The sequence below is a fragment of the Stenella coeruleoalba genome (genome assembly GCF_951394435.1).
Source record: "Stenella coeruleoalba genome assembly, chromosome: 20".
In the NCBI taxonomy this organism is placed as follows: Eukaryota; Metazoa; Chordata; class Mammalia; order Artiodactyla; family Delphinidae; genus Stenella; species Stenella coeruleoalba.
This window is the reverse complement of record NC_137166.1, coordinates 4,306,785-4,329,073: the sequence shown is the minus strand read 5'-3', so window position 1 is coordinate 4,329,073 and position 22,289 is coordinate 4,306,785. Positions and strand designations below refer to the sequence as shown.

The 22,289-nt window shown below is 42.1% G+C and overlaps 1 protein-coding gene across 1 annotated transcript in view; it reads left to right on the top strand.

The window, feature by feature from the left end:
* The window catches only part of USP10 (ubiquitin specific peptidase 10), a gene marked incomplete at its 5' end in the record, with an annotated part of 69,732 nt that overhangs the window by 16,354 nt on the left and 31,089 nt on the right, over positions 1-22,289 (top strand). The window contains 2 exon segments of the mRNA XM_079908161.1: positions 14,597-14,665; positions 21,447-21,507. Of these exon segments, the coding sequence (XP_079764287.1) occupies positions 14,597-14,665; positions 21,447-21,507 (130 nt within the window).

Here is a 22,289-nt window from a genome sequence, read left to right as displayed (position 1 = left end):
TATCAAATTATTTCTAGCTTAGTTGCATTATAGTTTTTCTTCTGATTGTTTGCCTTTAACTTGTTAATGATAAATAAATCCTTAAAAGCACTAAAATCGTTCCCATTTTAAAAACATTTGCTCTGGTTGTTCTTCATCAAGCAGTGGGTCCTCCTGTAGAGTGAACAGTCATCTCAAATTGTTTTATAGTTTCTTCTGTCTGGTTTGGGGGCATACTTGAGTGTCGAAATAGCTCTGCTGGCCCTCCCTCCAGTTGTCTGCTTAGTTTCTCCCATCCCTGAATCGCTGGGTGTGGGAATGCCCCTGTGTTCAGTGATTCTGAACCCTGACTGCACATCAGAGTCACACAGGAAGCCTGCCTCCCACCATTGAACCCAGAATTGTGGCCTGAGGATCCTCAGGTGATTCTAAGGTATAGTCAAGGCTGAGAAGCACTGCTTGAGGCCTTTGTCCTCCACAGCTGACCCTGTTCCCCTGCTTGGTGAGCTCTTCCTGGGGTTGGTTTTCTGCCTTTATATGAAAAACAGAGTATTGTGAGTTGATTGGGGGAAAAAAATTTCTTTTCTAGGATACCGAAGTCCTGAGCTTCACATACTTAACATAAGGGAGACTTTCTGGAAAGTCTTGAGTTTCATTTTTCTTTTTTTTTTAATTAAATTTATTTACTTATTTATTTGGTTGTGCTGGGTCTTAGTTGTGGCAGGCTGGCTCCTTAGTTGTGGCTCTCGGGCTTCGTGGTTGTGACGTGTGAACTCTTAGTTGCGGCATGCATGTGGGATCTAGTTCCTTGAGCAGGGATTGAACCTGGGCCCCCTGCCTTGGGAGCGGAGAGTCTTAACCACTTTGCCACCAGGGAAGTCCCAAGTTTCATTTTTCTAGTAAAAGATTTTTAATCGTTAACAGTGAACTTACATAATTCAAGAATGGAGTGCAGTCTGTTGTTTTGGCTGGTAAAGTAAATGTACCTCCGTAATTACAGTCTTCGGAGGCTATTTTTCAACAGGCCATCAGGTGGAGGTTAAATTGAGAAAGTAAGCAGTGGACTGCTTCCTCAGTAGGCATGGTGGTCCTCATGCCCTCAGCACCTGCTTTTGCATTCTTTTATTTTCAGCAGATAGTAATTTTGCAGCTTTTACTGCTTCAACCAACTCTTCTAACTTTGGTTTTCATTAACAACCAAAGTAATTCATGAAAGGGAATATTCTCTATACTTCCTCCTTAAAATTGGAAGGAGAGGGGTGTGTGTAACAGCTAACATGAGTCCTTTTTCGTAGTCATCTCTAGATTTTCCAAGGTGTTTGAAGAGACCATTGGCAGTGACCATTAGATTAGAAGAAAATAATGTAGGTAGTCACACTTCCTTTTTCCTGGATGTCTTTTAATGCGTACCTCTGGTTTAGTGGTGCACTCTCCTTTCTGGCAGGTGGCCTTCAGTAGCCAAGCTTTTGTTGGTTTGGTTCCAGCATATTTCATTAAGTGAAAAGTCCTGCAGAACAGATGGATTTAGCAGGTTTCTGCTCATGGAGCAGTCTGTTTAGTGCAACACTAGTTTCCATTCAGCGTTGTGGGCAGTTATTGTCTGCCTGTAGTGTGGAGTTTGAGTAGGTGGTCAGGGGATCTAGGCAGTTATAAAGGCCAAGCCAGTCATGAACCATCTGAGGTTGGAGGCTTAAAGGAGCCTGTTACAATGATAACAGGCAGCGCAGTACAAATGCATGCCTACTAGTTTAGGTGGTGTTGTGTAGCACTAGTTAGAGTCTTTGAACCAAGGAACATGAAATCTTAAAAAAAAAAAGTCCTGATGTGTGAATATTTATAGAGTACTTAAGAATTCTACTTATGTAAATGAAAAATCAATGTTACGGTCTTTGGTCTTCAAGAGTTGTTTTTATAATACAGCTGCCTCATCCACCTTATTTATAGATGTGCGTCTAATTAAAGTCAGCCATATAGGTATAGGTATAGGTATAATTTAATACAATAAATGTACCAATTTTAAGCTTGCAGTTTGAGTTTTGACAAATGTATATACCAGGGTAACTGTCACCATGGTAAAGATATAGAACATTTTCATTGCCCAGAAATTTCCCTCATGCCTCTTCACCATGAATCCCCATCCCTTAGCCAGGCAATTACTGTCACTGTCCATTACTGCTTTCTGTCACTGTAGGCTAAGTTTCTGTTTTCTGGAATTTTCTTTATGTGGAATTATATAGAGAGTACTCTTCTATCTGCCTTCTTTCACTCAGCATAACGTTTTTGATATTTGCCCATGTTGTGGGAGTTCCTTCCTTTTCAGTGCTGAGTAATAGTCCATTGTATGGATGGACCACAGTTTCTCTCTTCACCTCTTGACAGACATTTGTTGTTCCAGTGTTGACTATTATGAATGAAGTTGTTGACTACGTTCATGTGCAAGTCTTTGTGTGGACATATGTTTTCATTTCTCATGGTTAAAGTACCTAGAAGTGGAATGGTTGTATGTCATAGGGCAGGTATATGTTTTATTTTGTAAGAAGCTGCCAAGCTGTTCTAAAGTGGTGACATCCTTTCACGTCTGCAGCAGCAGTGCCTAATTCCCCTTCTGCAGCCTCATCGACACTTGGTACTGTCAGTCTTCTTAATTTTACTGTGCCTCAGTTTTAAAGGAAAGACTTTTTGTCCACAGGAACATGAGTCACATCTATGACAGAAAAGTGAATCTGTCTGCAAATAGGGAGTTCTTAGTGAAGTACGGTTTTATTTATTTTTTTAATGCATTTATTTATTTTATTTTTGGCCGTGTTGGGTTTTCGTTGCTGCTCTCGGGCTTTCTCTAGTTGTGGTGAGCGGGGGATGCTCTTCGTTGCAGTGCGCGGGCTTCTCATTGGGGTGGCTTCTCTTGTTGCGGGGCACGGGCTCTAGGTGCACAGGCTTCAGTAATTGTGGCACACAGACTCAGTAGTTGTGGCGCACGGGCTTATTTGCTCTGTGGCATGTGGGGTCTTCCCGGACCAGGGCTCGAACCCGTGTCCCCTGCATTGGCAGGCGGATTCTTAACCACTGTGCTGCCAGGAAAGTCCCCTGAAATATGTTTTTAAAAAGAAGTTTAAGTAGGAAAGAGAGGGGGCAAGAAAGACTAGAGAATGCCTCCTTCATGCTGGACACAGGAGACTTATTTGGTGGTCAGGCATGTAGGGATGGGGAGTAAAAATGGACTTTCAAAAGGTTGACCTGCCCTGATGCACATCCATGGTTTGTTTTGCCCTTTTTTTTTCCCCTTCAAGATTTAACATTTTGGAAGTTGATTTTTCTTTAGTTTGGGAGACCACGTGATAATTGTGAATTATTTTTCTCTAGGTCAGAATAGGTATCCTCTTATTAATGTTTTCTGTAAAGCTTTAATTCTGTTTTCTTGATTATGTTTAAGTGTTACATTTAAAAATTAAATGTTATATCGTGACTATATTAAAAGTTTATATTTAAAAATGAAAATTGTGCCCCTGCTGGCGCATCTCTGGCGATAGTAAAAACAGGAGAATAAGAAACAATGAGTAGTTCAGTTGGAGTTTTGTTGCCTGCTGACATCTGGGAGTGGAACTGTTGCTGTAGAGCAGTAGAACTAGAGGTCATCGTTCCTCAGCCCTGGAACTTGTATTTGTTGTGGGCTTTGCTTTTCTTCCTCCTATACCTGAATTTTTTCAACAGAACTCTTGAGCGCCTGCTATAAGCCAAGTACTGCATTAACTGCAGGCGATGGAAAGATGAATTGAACTTGGTGTCTGTTCCTTTTTTAAAACCAGCTTTATGGAGGCATTATATATGTGCAGTGAATTTCATTCATTTAATGTATATAGTTTGATGAGTTTTGACAAATGTTTCTTTTTTATTGGTGTTCTGCCTTTCCCCTTCCCATCCCTTCCATTTCCTTCCTAGATTAGCACCAAGGTGATTGTAATGGATATGAAGATAGGTGGAATTTTGAACTCCTTTCTACTAGGGCCATCCCAGATAACAAGCACTGACTCCCTAACTTATCAGCTCTGTTGCATGTGATAAAAAGTCTGCATACCAAGTTATTGTATAATGAGGGCTGTTTAGTAATAGTTTAGAGCAAAACAAGTTAAAATTTAACTGGCATTGTGTAATGTACAATAGGCCTTGAAAGTTGGTAAAAGTGGATTTCTGTTAAGTGAATCACGTTTTCTAATTTGGAGAATGCAGTCTGTGCAAACAAGTTTTAGCTTAGACTCTCCACGAGAGCACTTAAAGAAATACATCCAGCCTATCAAAAATCGTACTTGGAAAAGTGAGAGAATAACTTTTGGTAGGACTTTAGTAGTCAGAATGAAATACACAAACCACATGAAGCTAACACTAAACTGTAGTAGGTTGACATTTGAATCCTAAGGAGGGATGCTCTCTGTGGGAGTGGCTTTGTCACCGTTTTTCCATTTGTTCCCTTCTCAGGACTCCTTGGCCCCAAGAAAGTAAGCAGAATCCTGCTGCTACCCAGTCAGTGGAGGAATCAGCCTTTCTCTGGGTCCCTCTTCCTTTGTCTGCTTCTGCCATTTGTAATGCTCTTTGCAACTTGCAGTCCACTTGCACTGTGACAAAACTATAATTGTGATGTCCCAGACCTTATGTCTGTCTTATTCAAAATTTATTCTCATAATCTAGCACAGTTCAGTGTGGATAGTTGGTGCTCAGTCCATACTGTTAAATCAATGGAATTTCTGCTGTGCGTTGACTGAACAGTGTCATCTCCAGGTGTTCCCCAGGCCACCCACACCACTTTCCAAAGTTAAGAGCACACAGCGACTGTTCAGTAGATGTCAGCTAGCATCCTCAAGTACTGGGTTCTGATAAAAAAAAAAAAGTTTAGTAAAGAAATCTAAATTTTTTTTATGCAAGTACTTACCTGATTTTTTTACTTCATTTATTTAGTTGAAATAATTTCATGCCATAGGATTCTCCCATTTAAATAGCTGTACATTTTGGTGGTTTTTAGTCTATTCACAGAGTTGTGCAACTATCACCACAGTCAATTTTAGAACATTTCATCATTCCAGAAAGATTGGACAACAGAAACTAGCACAGCATTGTGAAGCAATTATACTTCAGTAAAGATGTATTAAAAAAAAAAAAAAGAAAGAAACTTCATGTCCGTCAGTGGCGACTCCCTCATCCCCTCCCCACCCAGCCTCTGGCAACCACCATCTACCTTCTGTCTCTAGGGATTTGCCTCTTCTGGACATTTCACACGACGGGAATCATACAACGTGCGGCCCTTTGAGTCTGGCCTCTTTCAGTCAGCATGATGTGTTCAGGGGCCAACCACCTGGTAGCCATGTTAGTCTGAGAGCATTTCCAAACCTGTGTTCTCCTGGTTATATCCAGGAGATCCTTTTGGAACTGGGAAGAACTTCGGAGGTTGTTTAGTCTGGCATACCCTTATTTTAGAGCTGAAATTAAAGTTTTTATCACTTGGAACAGTTTATTAGCCCTTAATGTTTCCTCCTGTCTCCCAAATTCAGTTTCCTTGGGTTGGGAAAAGAGAGAGAAGACTTTGTACTTTTTGTGCTTGGTTCTGTCATTGAACCCTGCGAGGCTTGGCTTTGCGTCTGTTCTCGGGACATTGTCCCGGGGGCTGGGTTCACAGCGGTTCCAGTGATTGCCTTGGAACCTGTAGAGTGTGTACAGTGCACACGCAGCAATGTGTTTATTGGTCATGCCTTTGTATCCTAATTTTTTTTACCTCAGAGGCTGACGTCTTATTTTCCTGAGTCCTTTTGAAGGCAGAGGACATGGATTTGGTGGCAGCCTATATAATTACTCGTGTCTCTGGAGATGGAGCTTTGGAAGCTGTGCTCCAGCGCCCCCTAGTGCCGCGTTGTGGTGGTCGTCCTCCGTGTCCCCTACTTTCCGTAGAAAAAGCAGGAAGTGCTGTTTCCTGTGGCTTCATTAGAGCCGTGGAGAACCAACTGTAGGTCATGCGGGCGACTGGCAAATGTCTCTCCTTCTTCTTACCTCCCTTGGGCTGAGACTGTGTCTTTGCTTTCCTTTAGCAGGAACACGGTTCTTTCCAGTTCGGTCTGCCCCTTCCCCAGGCTGTACAGCCCTAGGCCCTCTGGGGCCAGGCTCCGAAGATGCAACCCAGAGCAGCCATGCCCCCGGGGCTGGGCTGCAGTGAAGTGGCTTGTTTCCACCCTAAATGTGCTGTGGGCGTGCCCCTTTTCCTGATGTGTTTCTTTTCTTTCTTTGTCTTTTTTTACTTAATAAATTATTTATTTTACTTTTGGCTGTGTTGGGTCTTCGTTGCTGCACGTGGGTTCTTCTGTAGTTGCGCTAGTGGGGGCTACTCTGTTGCGGTGTGCGGGCTTCTGATTGCGGTGGCTTCTCTTGTTGCGGAGCACGGGCTCTAGAGTGCAGGCTTAGTAGTTGTGGCGTGCGGGCTTAGTTGCTCTGTGGCATGTGGGATCGTCCTGGACCAGGGCTCGAACCCGTGTCCCCTGCATTGACAGGCAGATTCTTAACCACTGCGCCACCAGGGAAGTACCTGTCCTGTCTCTTCAGCTTCCTGTAATCTGGAACTTTTCCACAACCTTTTGTGACATTGAGTTTTTGGAAGAGCACAGTCTTCCCCCTGCTTTTCGGTAACATTCTTCATTTTGCCAAACATCTAAAACAATTTGTGATTGAAGATTAGGAAAATTTGGGGGGATGGTGAGACGTGAACATTTTAATGGCAATTGGCTGCCCTGAATTTCTGTGATAAACTCTCTGGTGTCACGAGACTTGTGATGCTTTAACCTTTACTCAGATACAGTTTTAGTTAAACAATTGTCACTAAAATGCAGGGCGGTGTGATTATGTCCAGTCACTGGGGTTTGCAGTTGAATAAATACTTGGCCTTCCTTTGCTTTTGTAGCTTTAACTTTGTAATTTAACTTTTTTTTCTTATTTGTTTAAGGTAAATTTTACTGTACAAGCAGTATTTCTGTTTGCCTTTTTGGAACAGTGTGGTTAAAAAATGCTTCTTCATAGTAATGCTTCCTGTAATGGTTTTTTAATGATGCAGATGATTTTGATAAGCACTGAAATGAAGTCATAGCCCCCAGGTTTATGTGGGGTATTTTATTATATCACTTCCCACAAACGTTTGAGTGGTTGCCAAAGAAACATGACTTTCTTTGCCTGTGAAAGAAATATTTACCTTCTTTTCACAGCACTGTGATGGCAGGAAATTGTCTTTTATCCTTAATCTCCCCTTACTTGAGACCTCAGTGACTTGACCTTTGCTGACCTTTGAGAATGAACTCCCCAACTATTCAGGCCTTTCTTTATCTGCAGTTACTATGTTTCATTTGAATTCCTGTTTGAGTCTAAGAAATATGTGTACAGATACATAGGAAAAAGATACATGTAGTTTATCTGCCATGAGCATATGGGAAATACTCATTGTACAGGAAATAGAAATCCTAACCAAAACTCTGGGCAGTCAGTACCTTGCAGAGACGCTGATAATACCAGCTTCTTAGCAACTCCCTCTGTTATCTCAGTCGCAAAACTGAAAGGACTGTTTTTTATATTGTTGAAATGTAACTACTTATTTTAAAAAACTCATGCATTTTAAAGGTAGAAAATAGGTCCGATTAGGGCAAGAGGATGTGATTCATGTGTGTTTTGTTGGAATTGTTTATTGATATATGTGGGCTGGTGTTACAGGAGTTACATTGGAGCTCAGAACAGCTCTGGCTAGCAGTTTGCCAGGTGTTAAATGATACTTTAGCGTTGCATGTTTGATAGTTGGCAGTTGCTTATGGTATCTTTTTTGGATTAAATGTTTTCATCAAGTCCTAGTCTCTGTCCTCAGGGAGATCTTGAAACTAACATAGGTGCAAACACAACTTTGCAAAATGCGTATATTTGAATAGTTGTACAATGATTTGTTTACATTGACTTTTTACAATTAATATTTTGAATAGATATTTATATGGTTCAGAACTAAGAACTCTGAAAAGATATAGGCTAAGAAATGTCGCTCCCTGCTCCACTACCTCCACAGGGATCCGCCTCGCTCCCCGACTCTGAATAGTCGAGGGTTTTACTCCCTTCTTGGTTCCCTCTCCAATATCTATCTCTTTATGCAAACACAAATCAATATTTATGTGTTCCTCCTTTTTTTTTTTTTTTTTTTTAACCTAAAGAATGTTTTCTGTTTAACAGTGTCTTGGAGATTTCTTTTTTGCCATGAAAATTTCTTTTTTTTTAACATCTTTATTGGAGTATAATTGCTTTACAGTGTGGTGTGTTAGTTTCTGCTTTATAACAAAGTGAATCAGCTATACATATACATAGGTCCACATATGTCCCCATATCTCCTCCCTCTGCGTCTCCCTCCCTCCCACCCTCCCTGTGTCCGGAGATTTCTGCTCTCTGTACTTGCTCCTTCCTCAGCCCCACCCCCACCCCACCCACCCAGTGAGTTTGGTGTGTGTGCTGTCCGTTTTGTTTTGGCCTCACCACAGGGCATGCGGAATCTTAGTTCCCTGTGACCAGGGGTTGCACCGTGCCCCCTGCAGTGGAGTCCTCACCACTGGACTGCTGGGGAATCCGTGCCCTGCCCCGCCTCCCATGTGGATTTTATAATCAGGTTAAAGGTGCATATCCGTGAAGTTGTTAACATGAAGTTGTAATGAGAAAGCACATTTAAAATCTATAGCAAAGTTTTTCAAATAATACTTAACAAATAAAGAATTAAGTAAAAATAGTAAAATTGAAAATAATAGAAAAAGGCTTTCCCTGGAGCCTTTCTAAGCATTCTGACTGTTGACCATGAGGTTGCTCCCAGCAGACTGGCACAGGGACTTGACAAGAAGGCTTGCAAGGTGTGTGTGTGGGGGGTGTCACGGTTCTGTCGCCCCTCCCCCTCCACTGACAAGATTTTATTAAATCTTTTGGAATTTTAATTCTCTTATTGGATTAGCCAATTTCTCTTTTTTAAAAGACTTTATATAGGAACTTAAATAAAGAAATTTACTTAGAAATGTGATTTAAATGAGCATTTCATTTATTTTTATTTTTCCAAGAGAAAACCAGCATAGGGACTTCACTGGTGGCGCAGTGGTTAAGAATCCGCCTGCCAGTGCAGGGGACACGGGTTCAAGCCCTGGTCCCGGGAAGATCCCACATGCCGTGGAGCAACTAAGCCCGTGTGCCACAACTACTGAGCCTGCGCTCTAGAGCCCGTGAGCCACAACTACTGAGCCCATATGCCACAACTACTGAAGGCCGTGCGCCTAGAGCCCGTTCTCTGCAACAAGAGAAGCCACCACAATGAGAAGCCTGGGAATCTCAACGAAGAATAGCCTGTGCACAGCAACAAAGACCCAAGGCAGCCAAAAATAAAAATAAATAAATATATTAAAATTAAAAAAAAAAAAACAACAGCCTAAAGAGAATAACTTAGACCCAGCAATCCCACTACTGAGCACATACCCTGAGAAAACCATAATTCAAAAAGACACATGCACCCCAGTGTTCATTGCAGCACTATTTACAGTAGCCAGGTCATGCAGGCAACCTAAATGCCCATCGACAGACGAATGGATAGAGAAGATGTGGTTCATATATACAATAGAATATTATTCAGCCATTGAAAGGAATGAAATTGGGTCATTTGTAGAGAAGTGGATGGACCTAGAGACTGTCATACAGAGTGAAATAAGTCAGAAAGAGAAAAACAAATATTGTATATTAACGCATATATGTGGAATCTAGAAAAACGGTACAGATGAACCGGTTTGCAAGGCAGAAATAGAGACACAGATGTAGACAACAAACGTATGGACACCAAGGGGGGAAAGCGGGGTGGGGTGAATTGGGAGATTGGGATTAACATATACGCTAATATGTATAAAATTGATAACTAATAAGAACCTGCTGTATAAAAAATAAATTAAAAAAAAAAAGAATAGGGGCTTCCCTGGTGGTGCAGTGGTTGAGAGTCCGCCTGCCGATGCAGAAGACACGGGTTCGTGCCCCGGTCCAGGAAGATCCCACGTGCCGCGGAGCGGCTGGGCCCGTGAGCCATGGCCGCTGAGCCTGCGCTTCCGGGGCCTGTGCTCCGCAACGGGAGAGGCCACGACAGCGACAGCGAGAGGCCCGCATACCGCAAAAAAAAAAAAAAAAAAAAAAAGAAAAGCAAAACAACATGAGTCTTCATGTTTGCATTGGGCTCCACAGCTGCAGTGTCAGTCATCTTTTGGATCCTCTCTGTTACTGCTCATGTATCTCTTGAATTCATTTTCTGGAATTCTTAAGCAGCCCACCCCACCCATCCCAAGGGTGTATGAGTGTCAGAGAATTATTTTGCCTTTTGCACTTGAGTAATAAACTATAGAATAGAATTCTATGAAAACAGAAAGGAAATAGTTTTTTCTTGGAACTTTCAAGACATTGCTCTCTTGCTTTGTATTTATTTTGTTGATTCTACTTTAAGATCTTCTGTTGAGCTTGTAAATTTAGTAATTTAAATTTAATAATCTTCTGATTTCTGTGAATACTTTCTGGTTCCGTAATTGGTCCCCCCCCCCCCTTTTTTTTTTTTAGCGTTACGCGGGCCTCGCACTGTCGTGGCCTCTCCCGTTGCGGAGCACAGGCTCCAGACGCGCAGGCTCCGCGGCGTGTGGGATCTTCCCGGACCGGGGCCCGAACCCGTGTCCCCTGCATTGGGAGGCGGACTCTCAACCACTGCGCCACCAGGAAAGTGCCCCCCTTCTTTTTAAATATAAATTTATTTATTTATATTTTTGGCAGCGTTGGGTCTTGGTTGCTGCACGCGGGCTTTCTCTAGTTGCGGCGAGTGGGGGCTACTCTTCGTTGTGGTGCGCGGGCTTCTCACTCCGGTGGCTTCTCTTGTTGCAGAGCACGGGCTCTAGGCGCACGGGCTTCAGTAGTTGTGGCGTGCAGGCTCTGTAGTTGTGGCTTGTGGGCTCTAGAGTGCAGGCTCAGTAGTTGTGCCGTGCAGTCTTAGTTGTTCCGCAGAATGTGGGATCTTCCCGGACCAGGACTGGAACCTGTGTCCCCTGTATTGGCAGGTGGATTCTTAACCACTGCGCCACTGAAGAAGTCCCCGGTCCCTGTTTTTAAATAAAAAAAACTTTTTTAGGGCTTCCCTGGTGGCGCAGTGGTTGAGAGTCCGCCTGCCGATGCAGGGGACACGGATTCGTGCCCCGGTCCGGGAAGATCCCACATGCCGCGGAGCGGCTGGGCCCGTGAGCCATGGCCGCTGAGCCTGCGCGTCCGGAGCCCGTGCTCCGCAACGGGAGAGGCCACAGCAGTGGGAGGCCCCGCGTACCGCAAAAAAAAAAAAATATTTTTTTCTGTACCCGGTCTTAGTTTCAGCATGCAGGATCTTCGTTGCGGCATGTGGGATCTAGTTCCCTGACCAGTGATCGACCCTGGGCCCCCTTCATTGGGAGCATGGAGTCTTAACTACTGGACCACCAGGGGAAGTCCCTAATACGTCCTTTTTTTCATGGCACTCTGCTTATTTTACCTGCTAGAATTTCTTTCAGGATACAGATTAGAACTTTAAGTTCTTTTCTGTTTCCTATGTTTTGTTTACGCAGATTCATTTCACCCTGATTTTAATAGTAACTCTCTTTATTGCTGTTGATTGCTCCCTCACGTGTCTTGTGATTTTTTGTTGTCCATTCACATTCAAGGGCTGAAATCATTAGTATTCTCGTGGGTGTGTTTCCTTGGCAGGTAGGAAGTTTACTATTTCTCTAACAGGCTTGCCCTGTGAGTATTTCCATTCCCCGTAAAAGTTCCCGTGTGCCTTTTTGTCATCATTTCTTCTCCAGACCTTGGCAACCGCAGGTCTGTTTTCTGTCCTTAGAGTTTAGCCCTAGAATGTTATATAAATTCAGTCCTGTAGCTTGTGGCCTTTGAAGTCTAACTCTTCACTTAGCGGGATGCTTTTGAGAGTCACTGAGTAGTAGTTCATCATGTAGATGTATCACATCCCCCTCTTGATAGACATTTGGGTTCTTTTCAGTTTTTGGTAGTTATGAATAGAGCTGCTGTAAACTTCAGCATACAGGGTTTGTTTTGTTTTGTTTTTTGTGGGCATAGGTGTTCATTTTTCTTTGGTAAGTACTTAAGAGTGGGCTTCCTGGGTTGTATGGTAAGTAACTTTATAAGAAAGTGTCAAACTCTTTTCCTGAGTGGCTGTATCATTCCGCATCCTTGGTTGCTTCACATCCTTGCCAGCAGTTGGTATTGTCTGGAATATTTTTTCCCATTGTATCGCTCATCTTTTTATTTTCTTCTGAGTAAATTTAAAGTTTTATATCTAGACTTAAAGATCTCTATGCAGTGGGACTATAAAGGAATGCCAGGCAGCAGTGTCATTTCTTCCCCTACCCCACCTTTCTTTCTTCTTATTTAAAGATAACTTTCCCTTCCATTACTTTGTGTTATGCTGGAGTGAAATTAAAATAAGCTTTTCCCCAGTTTTGGTGATGTCTAATTAAGGCCACAATGACATTATTTCAGAAGACTGTTTCTAAGTTGTTTTTGGGACTCTGCATTTTCACCATTACTGTCAGTGCACAATTTCTTTGTGGACTTTTGCAAGTATACGTAAATATTATGTCAAGATGTTTTTGTTTTTAATATATATTCACGGTTTTGGTAGCTACTGTGAAAGAGCCCTCCAAAAAAATGTTTTCCCCAGAAATACTGGTGCATTCATTCCTTTTTTTTAAATAAATAAATTTATTTATATATTTAATTTATTTATTTGGCTGCGTTGGGTCTTCATTGCTGTGCGCGGGCTTTCTCCAGTTGCGGCAAGCAGGGGCTACTCTTCGTTGCAGTGCACAGGCTTCTCATCTTGCGGAGCACAGGCTCTAGGTGCACAGGCTTCAGTAGTTGTGGCGCACGGGCTTAGTTGGTCTGAGGCATGTGGCATCTTCCCGGACCAGGGATTGAACCCCTGTCCCCTGCATTGGCAGGCAGATTCTTAACCACTGCACCACCAGGGAAGTCCCTACTGGTGCATTCTTACCAACAGATTTTGAGACTTAGTTTCCATTTACTCAGTTACAATAATAATGGTTATTATCTCTTTGTATATGTTTAGATACTGTAAATTTCCCCACAAGTTATTAGACTGCAGTTCTGTTAGAGTAGAGGAACCACAACTCTGCTTTTGCCATTTTTATATCTAATACCGATTGTTGTGCATGACACTTAATAGGCTCTAAATAAGTATTGATTGAGTGATTCTGTGTTGTAGAAATCAGGTCCTACTGATTCTTATCAATGACTTGTTTCTTGAAGCTTCAGGGAGAATATGAACTGCTTGGCGCTCGTCAAACTTCCGTGTGGGTTAACCAGTTTTTCAGAAAGTAACGTTCAGAATTCTATGAAGTGAGAGTTCACAGCGAGGTTTGTGTCTGTCGAACAATATGTTTATCTGTGTATCACGTTCCAGTGTACTTTTAAGGTAAAAAAATTACACATATATTTTTAAAGTTCATCCATCAGAATCACTAACATTTCCCTTTTTTGGATTTCCCTGTCTTCCCGTTGGAACCATGTTTTTTGCTTTTCTTTAGTAGGTATGGGTAGGGAAAGCTGAAATGGAGGTAGTGACATGAGTCAGCCGAAAGGTAAATGGAACAAGTAGAAATGTTTGTGAACCAAAAAAATTATCCTGCAAGCAGGAGTCTACTTACAAGTTTGGTGTACAGAGTTGACCTGTTTCAAAGTGTTGCCGAGCTGTGGTCCTAAGCCCCAGCTGAGGCCACCTGTCTCCGCCAGGGAGGTTGTTTTTCTGATCAGATTTGTGCAGCCAATAACAAAACCGATGCTGAGACTGGAACAGCACAAGCTTTATTCAGTGGCCAAAGAATGGAGAAGCGGGAACCTAGTTCCAAATCAACTTCTCAACCCAATTTGGGCAGAGATACCAAATATATAGGAGGGTCAAGGTAAAAGAGAGGGATTTGGAAAGAGTGGGAGGAATATTCATGACTTATTGGAGAACAGGGGTGTGGTTTGGACCTGGGACTGTTGCAGTTCTCCTTTTCAGCCCTTGTATGGGCTTTCTCAGTTGTCATGGCAGTCCTCAACTGGTGCCGGTGGGTGGGTCATTTAGCATATGCTAATGTATTACAATGAGAATGTAATGAGACTCAACTTCCGCTGGAAGTCACATCTTCTGCCATCTTGGGCCTTGTTGGTTCTAACCAGTTGTTTTTTCCTCTTTGCAGCTTCCTCCCGAAAGTTAGACAAGAATAAGGTTTCTATTTGAGGGAGGGGCAGGGGTATGATTCTGGGGCAACAGCCTTGGTAACAAAAGTAAGCTCTATTAACCTTAGGCTGTTCTTTGACAACTTATGGAAAACCTAAGTATTTTATTATTTGTAATTGGAAAACACTCCATCTAGAAATCTGTTTGCAGATCCTTGATTTGTTTAATGGAGAAAGGGTGTTGGGGGTTCTGGCCCAATTATTCATAGGATTGAGATATAACACTTTTTTTCTGAAACTGTATGAGTTGTGTATTTTATGTGATCAGTAATTCTCTTTTTTTCAGTATATTTTTGGAGATTTTAGCCCTGATGAATTCAATCAGTTCTTTGTGACTCCTCGCTCTTCAGTTGAGGTAAGACACAACTTTCTTTTATTGAGTACGTGCATAGGTTTAATTGATGGTGGTTTTAGTTCTTGTTTTTTAATATATGCCTTTTGATTAGGAGTTCCAGTGTACAGAAGAGCGTAGAGACTAACATGAGAAATGACTGAACCCACCAATCAGATTTGACTACTGTTAACATTTTGCTATATTTATAAATAGCAAAGCATTACAGTGGAAGCCCCCATTGTATCCTCTCATCCTCCTTCTCCAGAAATGCTGACTCTGCTGAAATTGCTCAACATTGTTTCCTGACTATGGTTTTCACCTTGTACTACATACATACGTATTGATAGATAGTACAGCGTATTGCTTTTGTGGTTAAAAATGTCACATAAGTGGTTTCATACTGTATCCATCATTTTGTAGTTTGTTTAAGTTAAATATTCTTTAGCTTTATCTATACATTTAGTTCTCGGTCTTTGATTTTAATTGTTAAATTGTTTTTTTTTTGTTGTTTTTTTTTTGGCTGCGCCCTGCGTGGTTTGTGGGATCTTACTTCCCCAACCAGAGAATTACCCTGGGCCCACGGCAGTGAAAGCACCGAGTCCTAACCACTGGACCGCTAGGGAATTCACCGTTAATTGTTAAATATTGAACATACCTTTTCCCCCGTTGAGGAGTATTTAAGTCTTCACTTCTTCCACTGTTACAAAAATGTGGCAGTAAACATATTTTGTCATGTCTTCTCATGCTCCTCTGTGGGTTTCTCCAGGAAATATTCCTAGGAATGGAGTTGTGAGGCTCTGCAAGGAATATGAATCTTTAGTTTTATTACAGACTGTGCGTCTGCCTTCTAAGTGGTTTTAACAGTCTCCCTTCCCATCAGCAGTGCATGAGCGTTTTTAGATCTCATTTTTTAAAACAATTCTTCTTTTTTCTTTGGAGCTGCTTTGGCTCTTCGTTGCCGTGCACGAACTTCTCATTGAAGTGGCTTCTGTTGTTGCGGAGCGTGGGCTCCAGGCACGCGGGCTTCAGTAGTTGTGGCTGGCGGGCTCTAGGTGCGCAGGCTTCAGTAGTTGTGGCATGCGGGCTCAGTAGTTGTGGCTTGTGGGCTCTAGAGCGCAGGCTCAGTAGTTGTGGTGCATGGGCTTAGTTGCTCCACGGCGTCTGGGATCTTCCCGGACCCGGGATTGAACCCGTGTCCCCTGCATTGTAAGGTGGATTCTTAACCACTGTGCCACCAGGGAAGTCCCTAAAAAAATTCTTCCTAATTGTCAGCATAGACATAGTTAAAATTTTTGTTAATCTGATGGGTAATAAATGGATTTTCATTATTTTAATTTGCATTTCGAGATTACAAACAATTGAGCACCATTACATTGCTCATATGTCTGCTGGCAGTGTAGATTTCTACTCTTCTGTTGATTACCTGGTCTCTATCCCTTGTCCATATTTTTATCAAATGGCTTGTCTTTTTTTTTTTTCTTTTTGCGGTACGCGGGCCTCTCACTGCTGTGGCCTCTGCCGTTGCGGAGCACAGGCTCCGGACGCGCAGGCTCAGCGGCCATGGCTCACGGGCCCAGCCGCTCCGCGGCATGTGGGATCTTCCCGGACCGGGGCACGAACCCGTGTCCCCTGCATCGGCAGGCGGACTCTCAACTACTGCGCCACCAGGGAAGCCCCGGCTTGTCTTTTTTTTAAATTGATTTATAGGATTAATAATCTCTGGGAGTACATTTTTAAGTTTTAATGTTAAATGTATTGATTTTTTTTCCTCATGGTTTGTGGATTTTTTGTTTTTTAAAAAAATATCTTTAAGAAATTCTTCCTTTCCTTGAGGTAATAAAGACATTTTAAAAGTTTTAAAGTTTTTGTTTTCAGTTTACTATATAATGAAACTGAGATTGTGGTGTTGATCGTGTGTGTGTGTGTGTGTGTGTGTGTGTGTGTGTGTGTGTGTGTGTGTGTGTGTGTGTGTGTGTGTGTGTGTGTGTGTGTGTGTGGATGTTAACCTCCCCCCACCCAATGGCCATAGCAAGTTGTCCCAACACCATTCACCCTTTGCTGGGGTGCCACAGTCAGGCCGCACATCTCCACATGGGCTCAGTGGGTTCTGGTTCCCCTGTTTTAATTGCAGCAGCTTTATAATCAGTCTTACGATAGGACAGGCACCCTTTTATACTTACAGGTATTTTGTCTCTTGTTCATCCATAACTCTTTTATGATCATCCCTTGAGGTTCCATGGAAAATCCTATTGAAATTTCAATTGGAATTGTGTTAAAATTATGCATTAATGTGTAGGAGAGTTAACGTCTCTGTGATAGTTTCCTGAACAGGATTGTGCTGTATCTCCGTCCAGGTCCTCTTTTATGTCCACTCTTCACGTGATTGACGGTTACTATTTTAGTTTAATAAAAACTTATCTGGAACATTTTTTCAGATTGATATTTTAAATATGAAGACTGTTGAAATTGCATTGAAAAGGAGAAAAGGGAGAAGTAAGTGTATATATTAAGTAAAATCTTAGTTAACTTTTAATGAAATCTAACTAGCCTTTTAGACTCCTTAATTTTGGATATTTGCATGCATATTAGATATTCATGTATGGAGTTCTTTTGTTTGTTAAAATGGGGCAGGAGAAGTTAAGTGCTTGAAACAGGGTTAGTGTCTGGGTGGGCCACTTACATGTGACCTTGGCAAATCCTTGGCTCTTGACCCTGGCTTCTTGAATTCTAAAATTTTTTAGGATTGTGGAAGTAGGATTAAATGAGAACATATTGAAAGCATTATGTAGGCTATGCAGATATAAGAAAGATTTATTACTTGTTTTCTTCACTTTAGGAAAAAGATATCAGAGAAGATAAAGCTTATGTCAGCTTTTATTTTAGAAAATGAACAAGTTCAGCTCAATGCCATCTCTGTCTTTTGTGTTTGTTGATGTTAGCAGTTATGATTTTAAGAAATCTAAGGATATGAGCTGGGAAATAGTGAAAGCTAGATGATATATTGTATTTCCTCAGGCAATAAAATGTATCTATGCATTTTAGAATTCTGTGGAGTAAGGATTGAAGTTTAGTCTTTAATGATTTAAAAAACAGTTAATTAGGACAAACATAATCAAATCCTATATTCCCCAAGTGCTAGTGTTAATTGAGGTTATACTCTGTGTACTATATTAATGATTCAAGTTTTAAACAATTTCTGTCTTGACTCACACTAAAGTATGGTGGTACTTGCTGGGAACACCACAGGCTAACTGTAACTGTGCTCTTTGTGATTAAGAGTTAAAAAAACCCATAAAAGCCCAATTCTGTACTTTATAGCTTGTCTCAAGTGAGTGTGTGTGTGTGTGTGTGTGTGTGTGTGAGAGTTTGTGAGTGCCTGTTTGCAAGTAAGTGTCAGAATAAAAACTTGGGCTTTCCTGTGGTATGAAAATGGAGAATGTACCATGTATCAAGTCTAAAGAGCTGGGTTCCTTTCTCCCTTTGCTACTTAAACAGGCTTGATGGTCTTGGGCAAGTTTCCTCCATCTCATTGTGCCTTTTTTCAAAACTGTAAATTTGGAAAGCGGAGGATGCTTATTTACCTCACAGAAATGTTGGGAAGCCGTTAATGTATTGTGTAGTATTTCGTGTATACCAAATGTTAGTAGATACGAAGGATTTTGATAGTAAAGTTACATCAAACTTTTAAAAAATATTTATTTATTTATTTGGTTGTGCTGAGTCTTGGTTGCAACACGTGGGATGTTCAGTTGTGGCATGTGGGATCTTTAGTGGTGTCATGCGAACTCTTAGTCGTGGTATGTGGGATCTAGTTCCCTGACCAGGGATCGAACCCAGGCCCCCTGCATTGGGAGCACGGAGTCCTATTCACTGTGCCACCAGGGAAGTCCCCAGACTTTTTATTTGCGGAAGCTATATAGTTGTGTGTCATCAGTGTTTGGGGGGAGGTATGACAGGTGTTGACTATCAGAATCACATATGGTCCAGTAACCTGCAAAAGAGAAACACAGGCTAATTAACATGATTAGGCTGAGTTATCTTTCTCACTGTATAATTATTATAACACAGGGGGCTGGGTTATAATAGTAATATCATCACATGGGACGTGGACTGCTTAATGGGGGTGGTGTGTGGTTGCATTGGTGGGTGAGGAATGGTTATCTCATTCCACTGCATAATCATTTGTTTGACCGTTTATCTCAAAGATAAAATAATTGCACCTCATACCTTCACAGTTCCTTCCATGTGGCCATGGCATAAATTAGAACGCTGTCGTATAGTTTTTTGGCTATTAGGAACTTTAAAGTATTTTTTCTCTGCTTGGGACCAAGGGCTGAGAAACCAAATTTGAGAAATACAGGGTGTTAAAATGTAAAAATAGTCCAACTTTCTACAAAAGCATCATAGCTCTCAACTGAGAGTTTTGATACCTTTTCTAAAGCTGTCTTCCAGTTGATAAGCCAGGGCAATTTAGAAATGAATTTCTCCAGCTGGAAACAATGTACAGTGTACTGACTGAATAAGCGTGTTTTGAGCTCCAGTCGTGATCCTATTATATTGGTGTTCGAAAATAGGGAGAGAATGCTTATTGTTCTTGAAACTTGCCAGAAACTCAACTTCGGGCAACTCTTGCACCTCAGCCAGCCGTGGAATAAACAAGCCCAGGATAGCATAGTCCAAGCTGCAGAGCTGTGTGCCTGCATGTGTGGGTGTGTGTAGTGATGCAGAGCTAAGACAGTTACTCTCAGTGGTTTGGTGTCTTACTGGGATTTCAGAGGGGAGATTCAGGGTTCATGAGGGTCTTTTAGAGAGAGCACAATAAACAGTGGCAGCACCAAAACGATGTTAAAATAGTCCCTTCTTATTGAAGGGCCCAAGTATTGACCTCACAGTATGATAGCACTATTTTCATACTGAGTCGATTTGATTTTGTATCTAATATAACTAGATTTCTGTTTTTTACACTGCTCAGTTTGCATTTGTGTGTGAGATTTTATATTTCTGCTGTGCTTTTAAAATTCTCTATTCTTGTAAGTAACTATGAGAACATTGAACACGTCTTACACTTTTATTCTGCTGTGCATTTATTATACCACTTACCACAGACTAAGGGGCATCTTACAAGTGACAGAGGTTCATTGAATTAAAGGCGCCATGTATGAGGCTATGGAATAAAAATAAAACACATTTTTTCTGTGCCTGAACTCACTCCAGCATTCAGTAATTCCCACAGTTATGCACTTACCAGATTAGTAAATCAAAATAAATGTTTTAAATACACTAACAGAAAATGGTAGTATTGCCCTGGAGTGTGCCAGGTTTCAGATCCTGTCTCTACCACTCCCTAGAGTTTGTGGAAGTGCAGTGTGATTTTAAAAAACAAAGTAAAATACTTTGAGCACCTTACAACTGTGTAATTTTCATCACCAGGGGGCACCCTAGTATCACTGATGGAAGCAAAAAGGCAGTTCTGTGTATGGGCGTTTGCTAAACGTCCTGCGTGACTGCCGAGTGACACTACCCTGATTTGTGGCTTCCCCAGACGCACCTTTCTGCTCCGTGTGTCCATGCCAGCGGTAAATGCTGGGGCACCGGGTGTGAGCGTTTGGATGTTATGTGGAATGGTCTTGCGCTGCAGGTGCCAGGCCAAGTGCAGCCCACCTGGGCTTTGCCGTGATGAATGCTGGGGTGCCCCCGTGTGGTGGAAACTTGTGCTGCTCTCAAGTCCAGAAAGCGGTCAGTTCCTTTCAAATCTGCCTTTGTTTTCTTAGCTTCTTATTTGTCATTAATTCTCTCAGGCGAGAACTTTTATCCTGTGATTGTTGAATTGACTTAGTAAGTTTGACTGCAGAAAGCAGCTGAGGAAGCCACTTCCGTAGTTCCCAGACAGTCGTGGGCATGAGAATCTCACGGGTGCTCTGAACATCGCAGCCTCCGGCACCCCATCCAGGCACCCGAGGCCATTGTACTGTGTGTGCTGCAGTGTGCAGACTTCGAGAAGTTCTGTGTTAGGATGTATCGATAATTGTTTTGTTCTTTTGTTCTGCTTTCAGGTAGCAATTATCTGTCCACTTACCTTACCTCTTCCCATCCTAAACTTTCTCATCTCAAACATATCCATTTGAAACATTTGTAACTCCTCTAAGTATTATGGAATAGCTAGGAAGGAACATTTTGGTATACTCATGATACCTTCCTGCATTTACAAAGAGCTCAGACACCTGCTGTTTTGCTTTCTCTCTTCCAAACAAGGAATGTGATCACTAGCCGTTAATTCCGTTATCTAAGGCCTCCTGTTAAAAAGGGAGCCACGATTCCCAGGCTTTTCCTTCTCAGGGGCTTTGTCCACTCTCTGCCCCTGGGCCTGGTTCCTGCCTCTGGCTGAGTGGACATGTAGTGATGGTGAACGTCAAGCGCAGATGGTCACGAAGACTCTTTACTAGTGGATGGAGAAAGACAAGCACTGTTGCATTGGTGGGCAGTCTGCAACTCCTGTGAAATGAAGGGTGTGTCCTGAGCCTTTTATTGTAGTGGATTGACATGTCCATTGGAGCCCATTTTTATTTTCTGCCTCATTTTAGAATCTGTTTATTAACAATAAATGTTTGAAAGCATTCCAATGGTGTTTTAAAATGAAGATGTTTAATCTTACTGTCTCTCAGTCTGTGTTATTTTGTTAAAATGTCACGAGAAGTTGCATGAATAAAGTGTTTTAATGAAGGTTGCTTTAATGAAATAGCATGTTTTGCTATTGTTTTAACGATTGGTTGAATTAAAGTTTGTTTTCCGGTTCCCTGTGCAGCTTCCTCCGTACGGTGGAGCAGTTCTGTGTGGCGCACAGGCCGCTGGTGAGCTACCCGATGGTAAGCTTGAGCTCTCCTTCATTCCCTGACGTGCGTGCGGGGTGGGCAGGCTCCCTGGAAATGGTGTTCTGTTGGTCCATACCTTTTGGATAAGCGTTCCCTTATCGCTTGCTGATTTTGCTGTGAGCTGTAGCAGATTTAATCACCGAACCACTTTCTGTGCTTCAGAGTGCCGGACGTGCAAAGGTGAGTTAAGGAAACAGTTGCTCATTTCTGTTTTCTCCTAACAGTCCTCAGTGACACATATATATTCCTTCATAGCCAAAGCTCTTTGCAAAGGTTCTGAAGTGAGCTTTCTCTCTGGATGCGCTGGCTGCTGGGTCCAGAGCTGGCGATTCTCTGAGCACGTGCTTTCTGCCTGGTTCAGTGGCAGCTCAGGTCTGTTGTCCTGCAGTCTGTGTTTATGTCACCAAGGCTCTTGGGAATTCAGGTGAGCTCTTCACCTCTTGGCCTGTTGTTGTTGATTGATCGATTGCCTCTGTCCCAGACACTGAGCTGATCAGTGGAGACGGCCGTTGTGGAGATGCAGCCCTTTCGTATTATTTAAGTGCCCAGTGTTAGTAACAGCAGGGGCCTTGCACACGTCAAACCCGTTAGACCATTTTTCAGTTTGCATTGTGTTAAAGGTTCTCGCTGGCCTTGGAGAAGCTAAAAGCCTAACCTTTTCTTTGAGAGCAGGGATTTGGTTCCCTGTTTCTTTAGCCTTGTCTGACCTATGAAAGGGTTTTATTATAGTTTAGATTTAAATATAAACCCTGAAAAGACTATGTAAACTTTCTGTC